General features: G+C 43.9%; 1 protein-coding gene across 1 annotated transcript in view; it reads right to left on the reverse strand.

The window, feature by feature from the left end:
* The window catches only part of ECD (ecdysoneless cell cycle regulator), an 83967-nt gene that overhangs the window by 35810 nt on the left and 35609 nt on the right, over positions 1-12548 (reverse strand). The window contains exons 7-9 of the mRNA XM_033940634.1: positions 10391-10519; positions 1460-1588; positions 795-880 (exon numbers count right to left, since the gene is read on the reverse strand). Of these exons, the coding sequence (XP_033796525.1) occupies positions 795-880; positions 1460-1588; positions 10391-10519 (344 nt within the window). The remainder of the gene's footprint in view (positions 1-794; positions 881-1459; positions 1589-10390; positions 10520-12548) is intronic.

The following is a 12548-nucleotide window of genomic DNA, read 5'->3' on the forward strand; positions in this document are numbered from 1 at the left end:
TATCCCCCCCCACCTTATTTTATTCAAATCACTACAGAAATAATCCTTATCTGAGAGCCATGAACCCTAATTCTTTTCAGAACACTACAATCATAAATCACAAAGTACTAGGTATTACTATTATATGATTCTTGATATCTTCCTCCATCAAGGAGATGATCTGGTAGTGAACTCTAGATTAATCTTGTGAAACTTATCTTGGAAGTGCTGTATTCAGCTCCCTCGGAAACATCTCAAACCATAGCCAGTGCAGGAACATAAAACCTAAGCACTAAATCTTAGCAACTGAGCTCACTGGCTGTCATTACAAGCTTCATTTCTAATCAGGAAGCATGCACAGTAAGGGAAAGAGAGAGAGAGGAAACAGCTACAGGAATAAAAGCAATCTGATTTTACCATTCTCCAAGGTACCTGCTGCTTCTGTTCCAGTTACACAGCTGGCTTCCCTCCTGTATTAGTAGTGTCAGCCTCATGCTCTCCTCTATGTATCTCTAACTGGCAATTAGCAGCAAGCTCAAATCACCTGCTTCTGTGTTTTCTGCAGGAAATCCCTGGTGCTTTGAGTGGAAGAGTGATTGCCTTCCATTGGTCAGATTCCTCTTTCCCATGCAGCAGCAGCAGCACTCTGCATACTTCTGACAAGTTTTCAAGTACTCCAGGAGTACACATAGCCTAATTGAAAATTACTGTACTAAATGAATCACTTGTATAACCCACAAATTCCAGAGATCACAAAACAAGAAACTGTGAAGCAGCATCAGCTCTTGATTTGTGTTTTGCAGGTGGCAGCTTACCTCTCTGATTTGACTACAGATTGCTGATAATAGTTTTCTGCCTGTCGTAGCAAGTCCATGTACCTGATGGAACCTTCCAGCTCTCCCTGTGTGAGACATAGAAGCAATGTTAGAATAGAGCAGAGGACAGCCATCCAACAAAACAACCTTAGTGCCTACTTGTAAGATGTTGCAATGCCAGGCAAATGGGGAGGGATGGGAATGTTGGTTCTCCTCCTCCAGTGCTCCCTATGAATCTTTCTTTTTTTTCATCACCCCTTTAATTTAGTCACAGCTGGTAAGTTAATTAAGTAAATTTAGTTAACTAAACTTGATTTGTAAGTTAAGTTTCAAGTTAACTAACTTAACTGTCCATGTTCAATGCTAAATAATAATAATAATAATAACAGTTTATATACCGCAATACCGTTAAGTTCTATGCGGTTTACAATAGATTAAGCGAGGTACAAATTGATTGAATTTAAGAGGGGGAAGAGGAGAGTTAAAAGGACCGGAAATGCGTTGTTGAGGAGAAAGATTAATAGAACAGAGGAATCACTATGGAGGAGAAAGAAGATGAGTGGGTCAGTTGTCTAGATACTTTAGTGTATCTGGCAAACACAATCAAAATGACAATAACTGCTTCTATACCCCTGAATCATGCGTGAAATGGAAAACAATTTCACCTTGAAATAATCATTTTTCCGCAGGCTGTGTAGGAAGCCATCCCAGAGTAGATCTTGCGGCATCTGGCCAGTAGGGATGGAGGTTGCTTGGACACCAGGTCTTGTACATAAAATCTCAAAGCCATGAGCCTGAAACAAAAAAAAATAAAAAAAAAAAATAACCCAAATAGAGCCAACACAGCAAAATGTTACTGAAGTGTCCTACAAACATTACATTAATTACGTTAGGGACTTCTATTCCGCCTATAACTTGCAGTTCAAGGCGGATTACAAAAGAGCTAACTGGACATTTCCAGTGAAGTTACAACAGTTTTGGGGTTTTTTTTTTTTTTTTTTTGGTTACAAGGGAGGAGAGGTACCTGGATTAATTCTGGAAGAACTTGCAAATTGGATATTAAATTGACTGTACGTTACTGTGTGATATAACAAATAGATTACAGTTAGAGTACAAATAAGATTATGTTACATTTCAGGGATCTGAATACTTGGTTGGTGTTTTGGGGAGGAAGAGATTATTTAAGTGGAGGTTTTGGGGGAGAATTTATCTAGGAGGAGGGGGAAGGGTTAGGTTAAGATATCTGGATAAATTTTTTGAAAAGTAGGGTTTTGATTTCTTTTCGAAAAGTTTTGAAGTCGCCCATTGTCGTCAACAGGTTGGAGATGGAGTGGTTAAGTTTTGCTGCTTGCGTCGCCAGAAGGTTATCAAACATCTTTTTGCGCTGAGTGCCCTTGAGTGGAGGAAAGGCAAAAGGGTTCGGAGTTCTTCTTTGTCTTGAGGTGAGGATCTGGTTTAGGAGGTTGTTTAGATAGGGGGGGCGGAGCCGTTTAATGCTTTGAATAATAGACAGTAGAATTTGAATTGAATTCGTGCTTGCATAGGTAGCCAGTGAGAGTCTAGGAAGGCAGTTGTAATATGATCATATTTTCTCAGGTAGTAGATCAGTCTGAGGGCAGTGTTTTGTATAGTCCGGGGGTCGGCAACCCACGGCTCCAGAGCCGCATGCGGCTCTTTTTCACCTTTGCCGCGGCTCCGGTAGTGTGTCACGCGGGCTGGAGTCTTTCAGTGGCTGCGGCGCGCTCCTGAAGAATGGGAGGAGCCGCCTTACCTGTCGGGCTGCTCGCCGTGGAGGATGACGTGTGTGCTGCCGCTGGCCGGCAGCCTATCAGAGAGGCTGCCAGACTGCCGCTGCGCTGCCGAGCCTGCCGTAAAGAGGAAGACCGGAATGAAGGAAGGCGCGTGATTCGCTCTCAGGAGGTAAGTCACACTTTTTTTTTCCTCTTTTCTTTTCTTTAACACCAATGGCTAATTATATGGGGGGCCTGGACTCTGGCACATTATAGGGGGGGGGACTATGACTCCTAGCACAATGTAGGGGGGAGCTATGGCTACTAGCATATTGTGGGGGCTCCTATTGGCTACTGGCATATTATAGGGGGGCCTGTGGCTACTGGCACATTATATGGGGGGCTTATTGGCCCAGTAATGGTGGTGATCTGTGATTTTTAGCAGTACAGTGGTATTGCGGCAGAAACGCCAAACAATTTTCAAAAAGGTTGCAGGTAAAGGAAGGGGAAGTGGGCATAGCAAATTTTGGTATGGGGCCCTGTGATTTCTACTTACGTTGCTGTTTTCAACCCCCTGGTAGGCCATCCATGGATAAAGGCAAGAAAAGAAAAATTTCTGAAGAAAACAGAGTGTTTAATGATACGTGGACAGAATCATTTGCATTCTCTACTGACGAGACTGGTTTACCAGTATGCTTAATATGTGGTGAGAAATTAGCAAACCACAAAAAGTCCAATGTTGCAAGACATTTCCAGAATAAACACCCAGCCTTTGCTGAAAAATATACAGATGGAGATGAGAGACGAAAAGCTGTTGCAGAACTTATCAGGAAGGTTAATATGAGCAAAAATAATTTCAAGAAGTGGGTGAAGTCTGCAAATACCACAACATATGCTAGTTTTGTGGCCGCTCAGGAAATAGTCAAGCACGGGAAGCCCTTCACCGATGGAGAGTATATAAAAGAAGCATTCATTAATATTTCGGAACATCTATACATGGACGTTAAAAACAAAAATGAAATTGTGCAGAAAATCAAAAACATGCCACTCTCTGCGAAGACTGTCAAAGACAGAACCCTAAAAATGGCAGAAAACATTAGCAAACAGCAAATTCAAGACATTAATTCAGTTATGGCATACTCCATTGCCTGTGATGAGTCCAAAGATATTGGTGATATTGAACAAATAGCGCTGTTCTGCCGATATGTGAACTCTTTTGGGCCACAGGAAGAACTGATTGAGCTGATACCACTAAAAGACCAAACAAGGGGTGAGGATATCTGTAAGGCTGTCCTGGACTTTTTAACTGCTAAAAAAATAAACACTAACCACCTGGTCTCAGTAGCTACTGATGGGGCACCGAGCATGAGAGGAGCACAGAAGGGCTTTGTGGCTCTACTGCAGAAGGCGTTGGGTAGAAGGCTGCTGTCATTTCATTGCATCCTGCACCAAGAGGCATTGTGTGCTCAAACATTTCCGCCGGAATGCACAAAAGTGATGGATGTGGCCATTCAGATTGTAAATAAGATAATGGCAAAGGGTTTAAACCACCGCCAGTTCCGTTTGTTATTGGATGAGGTTGAAAGCAAATATTCTGACCTCCTGCTCCACAACAAGGTCCGGTGGCTGTCCAGAGGCGAGGTGCTAAAACGCTTTGTCACATGTTTGGAAGAAGTAAAAACCTTCCTGGACAGCAAAGAGCTCACCTTTGCTGAGCTGGAACAGCCAGAGTGGCTGGAAAAATTACATTTTATGGTAGACATGACAGCACATCTAAACACGCTAAATACAACCCTTCAGGGGAAAGGAGGCACAGCCCTGCATATGCTGGAGGAGGTTTTGGCATTCGAGCGCAAGTTGACAGTGTTTATCAAAGATTTACAGAGAGGCACACTGTCTCACTTTCCCTCTTTGAGAGAGTTCAAACAAAGTCATGATACAATCAATTTGGAATATTTCAAGTCTGCAATCACCGCAATGCAAAGTTCATTTGGGAAACGATTCTGTGAGTTCAGAGAGGAAAAAACCACATTATCCTTCCCTATCACTCCCCTGGAGATAGATCCATCCCTATTGAATATGACTGCATTTACAGGTGTAAGTCAACCTGATCTTGAGATGGAATTGGCCGATATAGCCGACAAAGATCTATGGGTGTCCAAGTTCAAATGCTTGACCGCTACTCTTGAGGATGTTGCCCATCAGAAGGCCATTATGGCTCAGAATCATAAATGGAATGATATTGAAAACCTTCCCAAACTGGACAAACTTGTATTCGAAACATGGAATGCCATCCCCAACACTTATATAAACATGAAAAAGTATGCATTTGGAGTGCTGTCGATCTTCGGCTCCACATATGTATGTGAGCAGGTCTTCTCCAACATGAACTATATTAAAAACAAACATCGATCACGCCTCACAGATGACAGCTTGCAAGCCTGTGTGAAAATGAAGGTGACGTCTTACAGCCCTGATGTGCAGACACTGTGCACTGAGGTTCAGGAGCAAAAATCCCATTAACCAGCTAAATTAAATATTTTAATTAGCTATTAATGTGCAAAAATATATTTTACATTGTTAAGTGAAAAAGTCCTTTTTTTCTTCAGATTGACAGCTAACTGCATGATCCTGTATATAGCATTAAGATAAGAAACAATATATGCAGTGTTAGATTTGTTTTATAATAGTTTTGCGGCTCCAAGTTTTTTTTCTTTTCGAAAACGGGTCCAAGTGGCTCTTTATGTCTTAAAGGTTGCAGACCCCTGGTATAGTCTGAAGTTGTTTTATCATGTTGGCAGGACAAGTAGATAGAGGGAGTTGCAATAGTCCAGTAGACCTAAGACTAGGGATTGGACAATTAGCCTGAATTGTGCTGGGTCGAAGAATTTTCTTATTTTACGTAGATTTCTCATAATTAAAAAAGCTTTCTGGGATGTTTTATTGATTTGGGACTGCACTGTGCAGCATCTGTCTATTGTTACTCCTAGGAGTTTGAGTTCGGGCTGTATTGGGTATTTGGTGTTTTTAATTTTCAGTTCTGTAATGGTGGGAGTTTTGGCCTTTTCGAGCAGAAGTAATTTTGTTTTATCTGTTACATCACAATTTGTCAAAGCAATTCACGCAGAATCTACTTGAGTCAGAATGCAATGTTAAAATGAAAAATGATCATAATTCAGATAGCAAAATTGATTATCTACAATGCATGCTTTTAGAAAGACAGCAGGATATCAGTTCTTACATTGGGGAGTTGGCATTGATTATAGTAGAGAATGACACGGTGGCGGTTTACCCGCGGCCACCGCATTTTAGCCGCGGGTCACCCGCCGAAAACGGGGAAGAAAACTAGCAGTCACTGCGGCGACGGGGACAAGGCCATTCACCGCCCGCGGGGCGGTGAATGGTCTTGTCCCCGCAGTGAGGCATGAAGGATCGCGCGGTCCCCGCAGCTCACACCCGCCTGCCCAATCGATTCTAGTGTTTAGCCAGCTCTCTTCCCTTCTCCTCACCTTAGTTTGTAGATTTTCTTTTTCGGCGACCCGCACGCTATCAGAGAGCCACGCACCCGCTGCTGCTCAGTTTCGATCTTCTGCTCTGACGCAACCGGAAACAGGAAGTTGCAGCAGAGCAGAAGATTGAACACTGAGCAGCCGCGCATGCGCGGCTCTTTGGGAAAGCGTGCAGGTCGCCGAAAAAGAAAACCTATAAACTAAGGTGAGGAGAAGGGAGAGAGCTGGCTAAACACTAGGATCGATTGGGCAGGCAGGTAGTGGCTGCGGGGACCGTGCGATCGCTAGTGTTCCCGGCTCAAATTGGAAGGAGGGAGTGAAAGGGAAAAGGATTCTGGGCCAAGGGGATGAAGTCAGAAAGAAAAACCCACAGCAGGAAAGAAAGGGAAGGACTGGCAGGTGAGCCAGATGCTAGAAGCAGGGGGGGGGGAAGAAAGAGGGAAAAAAGCTAGATGGGGTTGAAAAGAAGAGACACACTGGTATGGAAGAGGAAGATAGGGGAAATCTGGACACAGGAAGGTAACAGAAAGAGGGGAAATTATGTGCATGGGGCATAGGGACAGAGACATAAAGGGGACATGCCATGGGGATGGTATATGGACACAGGGGGGGCAATGACAGATACATAGGGGAGATATTAGAAATGGAGAAAATAGGAGCACAGAAGCGAGATGGTTTGTGGGGATGGGACAGGGACCGAGCTTGCAGGCTCCAGTGGCTTGCACAAATTACATTGTAACGTGCCATGAAAATAAGAGGAAGGAAGGTAGATAGGCCACGCGAGAGGAGCTGAAGGGTAGTAGAAAGGAACAGATGGTAAAGGAGGGAGGGAAGGGTGGTGGTGGAAAGGAATAGAACAGACATTGAAGGAGGGTGGAGAGGAACAGACCCCCAAGGGAAATGTGGAAGACAGAGTGGGAAGAAGACAGATGCCAGACTATGCGGGAGCGGAGGGAAGAAGATGGGTGCTAGACCAATTGGGGGGGGGAGGTTAAGGGTGAGGCACAGTAACAGCAAATGGAAGACGCAGAGAGAAGACACACAGTGGATGGAAGGAATTCAATGAGAAGATGTGGAAAGCAGAAACCAGACAACAAAGGTAGAAAAAAAAATTATATTTATTTATTTTTTGCTTTAGGATAAAATAGTATATTAGTTGTGTTGATAAAAATTTATAAACAAAGCCCTGCCAGCTGAACATCTCTTTCTCTAGTTCAGCAGCAGGAACTTTGATTTATAAGAAAGGAATAAGCTAAATATTACAGTACTAAGGCTTATATGGATGCAGCGGGGACGGTGACGGGGCGGTGAATGGGATGGCAGTGGCGGTGACGGGGCGGTGAAAGGGATGGCGGTGACGGTGCGGTGAAGGGAACGGCGGTGACGGGGCGGTGCAGAGGATGGTGGGCCGGTGACGGGGCGGTGACGGGGACAGATTTTTTCCCCGTGTCATTCTCTAGATTATAGCCCCAGCTAGATCATGGCTGCCAAGTTTTCAGACATACCTTAGAGAGCATGAGCAGCACGGGCCACATCATAGTAATTGTACAGGTTCTCTCTTAGTTGTGTATATAGATGTTAATAGAGAAGTCAACTATTTGGCAAAGTGGAAGGGCTCTGTGAAAACCGACACTGCTGCCCTTGAAGAACACCTTCTACCAATAAGCAATTTCAATTTCTTCAAGGACAAGCAGGAAAGAAGTCCTCACATACAGGAGTCCCTGGCTAAAAAATGCCTTTAAATTAAAAAAAAAAAAAAAAATAAGACTTGTTTGCCACAAGTCCTTTTCTATTTTATATATCTATATATAATAAATATTTTTTTTCAAGATACTGCTTGCAAATAATAAACATGGACCTTAGGGAGCATGGAATTGGGTTCTAAACCTTGAAGAAAACTTTTCAAGGCAGACTGACCTAGCCTACTTTGGTAATGAGGGTCTTCATCAAAACAGTAAGGCGACTCGGATATGTAGACTGAATTCCATGTGGCAGGCTAGTAGACAGACATCAAATGGGTCACGGAAGCTGCGATGGCTCTATCGTGCCCTTTTAAAATCAACCCTACCTAACCATTATAGAAGATGTAGCAATCTGCTATCCAATTAAATTGTGTGCATTTTGCTATGGTAATGCTATTTCTATGGTGGTGGTGGTGGGGAGGTGCCATTAAAAATCCACCCAAAGCTGGGTGGGTTTTCAGAAGGCATCACCTTAAAAGTCAAAGGTTAAGACTTCAGCAATCTAAACTGTTAAGACTTGTACACTTTGTGGACATTTGAGTTTGAGAAAAACATCAGAAGGACAATGGACTGGTTAAAAGTAAAAATTGATCACTATCTTAGGTTGAAAATTAAGATACATTGCAGATCCATTCTGTTATGAAAAATCTTAATATGGAGGATAAATCACAAAGGCCTGAAAGCTCATGATGCCAAAAGATTGCCACCACGGGAGCAGTTTCTACAGTGGCTCGTGGGCATCCCTGCTGCCAATTTTGGCTATCATGGGGGGCAGCTTCTGCGGTGGCAGGAGGGTGTGGACATCCCTGCTGCCTCTATTCTGTTTCTGGGGTGGGTCATTGGGGAGGATTGCCATAGCATTTTTTTTTTTAGTGGGAGGGTCCAGCACGGCATTTTTTTTTTTTTATGGGACAGATTTTGTGCATATGTAATACATGCATAACATCTGTGCCATTAAAAAAGAAAAAAGCCCCAACAGCTGAGTGGCAGGTAGCTACTTTGGGGCTTCCCCTGCTGTTTAGTTGTTCAGGCTTCTCCAACCCAGCTCTCAGAGCGACTGGTCGGACGGGATTAGAGTGAACCTCCATGCAAATCTTTTGCATGGAAACTTGTTGGAACATCAGATGCTATTCTAGAGTTGGCCCACCCCCCCAAAAAAAAAATAAATCATCAGCGACTCACACGGTCTTAACAACCATGTTTTGTGCATCTAGCCCCAAGTCCTTTCTGCTGTTGCCAAGTCATCTTTTCCCTGCTCTATAGTGTGTTCTTTAAGGTGGCTCTGTGACCATGAGGGAGTGTTGTTAAGGGGGGGGGGAGTAGTAATTCACTGTAGACTCCCTCACACTCACTATTCCAAACAGTAACGCTTAGGCAGCCTCAGATACTGGACTTCTGTTCCAAAACTATCACTCGGACACAAACTGTGAGTGGCAGAGACCCCAACAATAGCAACATCTGCTTCTCTCCCTCCTTCCCTATGATTATGTTACCTCTATGGCACATCAAGCACATTGAAGCTCATCTTCTACACTATAGCTGGAGTCATAGGGTTAGTGGCTTGAGCTTTGAGATTTTCAATTGCTTTCATGTTTTTAAGTTTCTGCAACAGAAGGACTAGCAGTCCAACAAATTTGTTATTCGCAGATTATCTAAGGTGCTGTAACACCTTAGATAATCCAGGACGGAATCTTAGATAATCCAGGACGGAACCTAACCACACAAAATTCCAGAAGAAACTGAAAACTCATCTATTTGACACCTAATCACTTGTATCCTCTTCTCCTCCTGTATCTTCCTGCTCTCCATTGTCCTCACTACCCTCTTCTAACCCTTCCTCTGTAATGTCGCCAAGAGCTTGTATAGGTATGTACGACGCACAAATGGAAGAAATAATAAATAAATAAATAAATAAATAACTGTGCTTCATTTCTAATAGAGCAGAATTATATGTACTGACTGCTTTATAAGTGTTAGTGGGATTGTGACAGGGTCCAGTATTGTTTACAGATTATTACTTCAGCAATGTCTGCAGCTCACTTCCAACTCTCTGCCTGAACATTGCAGACCTAAGAGAAAGGGAGATAATGTTCAGGCAGAGAGTTGGAAGTGAGCTGCAGACATTGCTGAAGTAATAATCTGTAAACAATACTGGACCCTGTCACAATCCCACTAACACTTATAAAGCAGTCAGTACATATAATTCTGTTCTATTAGAAATGAAGCACAGTTATTTATTTATTTATTGTTTCTTCCATTTGTGCGTCGTACATACCTATACAAGCTCTTGGCGACATTACAGAGGAAGGGTTAGAAGAGGGTAGTGAGGACAATGGAGAGCAGGAAGATACAGGAGAAGAAGAGGATACAAGTGATTAGGTGTCAAATAGATGAGTTTTCAGTTCTTCTGGAATTTGGTGTGGTTAGGTTCCGTCCTGGTCATTTCAGTTGCAAGGTGACTTCCCAAAAAAGGATTTACAGAATAAGGCAGCCTAGCAATGTAGGGTCCACAAAGTCTAGGTTTACAAAACTGCTACTGTGCGACCCAGCCCCTACAATAAAGAAGCTATATAGAAATGAACCTGGCTGCAGTGAGAACATTGCAAAAGTCTTACCAGCTTCATGCCCAGTTCATGTGCTTTGTAATGGGCATGGGATGGGGAGGGCAAGCTATACCCACTTCGGCGGTCTGGCAAGAAGCGCTGCTTCATCAGCTGTGCATATAAGCATTTTGTGAAAGTAACCTTTAAACAAAGAAGCACATAGGAACATAAAATTTATAATTATGTTATTGCAACTGAGTTGGAGGCGTTCACTTCATTTTATTGAAAACACACAATACTGTACAGCTTTTCTGTCCAGTGTTTTGAGAAGTGCTGTCTTCTGGCTCTAATAATTTTTGACCTCTAGGATGATCTCACTGATCCCTAGTGTAGGTAGGTAGGAAAGTAGTTATTTTACAAATCTATACACACTAAGCAGCTTACAATAAAAACTGTGGAAACAAGATACTGAGCTAGATGGACCACCGGTCTGATCCCATATGGCTATTCTTATGTTTACAAACAATATAAAATAGTCTACATCACATCTAACAAAAAAAAAAAAAAAATAGAAATCTGTAATTCAAAACTATCAAGCTATTTAATTAATCCTTCAACTAAGCATTAAAAAAAAGCTTGCAAAAACAAAATTAGAATGACAAACACATGGCACGAAGCACAAGGAGAAATTATGTCTTACCCAACAATTTTCTTTCCTTTAGTCCTACCAGACCTGTCCATCTACCAGCAGATGGAGGATGGAGAATAAAAGTAGTGATGAGATGGTGGACAGATACAGATTTGAAGAGCCTGTGGATGGAAGGGTCCTCACCCATATTCGGACTCCATATTCGGACTCAGAGATATCCGCTGAATTGACCCGCCGAGGGTATCAGCATCATCCAGGTTAGAAGCAGTGTCAGGAGACAGGAGAAGTATAGTATCCATGTGCAAGCTAAGGCAATCTGGATCTGTGGTAGCCGGCATAGAGAAGCCCTGCAGGAGGGACTTCAAGCAATGGAGAGACCTAGTTTGGAGAAGGAGACGCGCTCACTTGCCGCATCAACAGAGAAGGGTCTGTGAAATATGCTCTCCACAAGAGCTGAACAAAATCCGGAGAAAACACACACCTTGGGGCAACTGCCAGGTTTCAATGAGTCATTGGTGCTGCCCGACTCGGTGCACAGGAGCTTGGTGTCAACATCCAAAACAGACATGGGGCAGGATTTTCTTCCCAGATCCCAGACCCATGCTGGCTCCCCAACCCTTGAGGACCCGGAGGAGACAAGGCCCAAAGCTCCTTCCCGCCCCCCTCCCACTCCAGTGCGCAGCGATACACGGACTCTTCACCATTGGCAATCTGGCACAATCCAAACATGTGTTTGACAGATTAGGGGCTGAGGAGTACATCCCTACTGATTTTAAGCAAAATCGAGGGGTTTTGAGGCAGAATTTAAGCTTAGAAAAAAACCCCAAGATCGATAAAAATCCAGTGAATTTGCACCAAAACTGGCAAAAACAAACAAACTCCAAAAGCAGAGACAGTAGCCAACCGGCTGAGGCAGCGCTGTTAACAGGCTGCTTGCAGCTGGCCCCGCCAGAGCTTTCGCTCTGTCTCATAATTCCCTGTAGATGGATGAAGTGGCAGAGGGAAGGCACTGGTGGGGTCGGCTGCAAGCAGCCTCCTCACAGTGCTGCTTCTGCCAGCCAGCCAACACCACTTCTGCTGTGTTGGGGGCAGTGTTCTCCCTAGGGCCTTTTAGCTGGGCGGTCCGCCCAGCTAATTTAGACGAGCGCCCAGCTATCATCTGCTGCTGCCGCCGCTGCTGAACATTAAAAAAAAAAACCCCAAAAACCCGGCTTGGAGATTTCAACCCGTAGTGAACTTATGCTCCGGGACTCTATTGGGGGAAATGCTGCCGGGTCCTGCCTTCGTGGAAACAGAAAGTAGGCAGGATCCAGCAGCAAGAAGAGCAAACGCTTGCTTCAGGGCTCTCAACATGTGCATGCCGGCTTCCCTTCTCTCCCCCCCCCGGACATAACTTCCGGTTTCGGAGGGAAGAGAAGGGAAGCCGGCATGCACATGTTAAGAGCCCTGAAGCAAGCGTTCGCTATGGGCTAAGGCGGGAGACAGGTTAGTGAAGCATTTGCTCTTCTTGCTGCTGGGTCCTGCCTACTTTCTGTTCCCGCGAAGGCAGGATCCAACAGCATTTCCCCCAATAGGTCGATC

The sequence above is a fragment of the Geotrypetes seraphini genome, chromosome 4 (assembly GCF_902459505.1).
Source record: "Geotrypetes seraphini chromosome 4, aGeoSer1.1, whole genome shotgun sequence".
NCBI classification, from domain to species: Eukaryota; Metazoa; Chordata; class Amphibia; order Gymnophiona; family Dermophiidae; genus Geotrypetes; species Geotrypetes seraphini.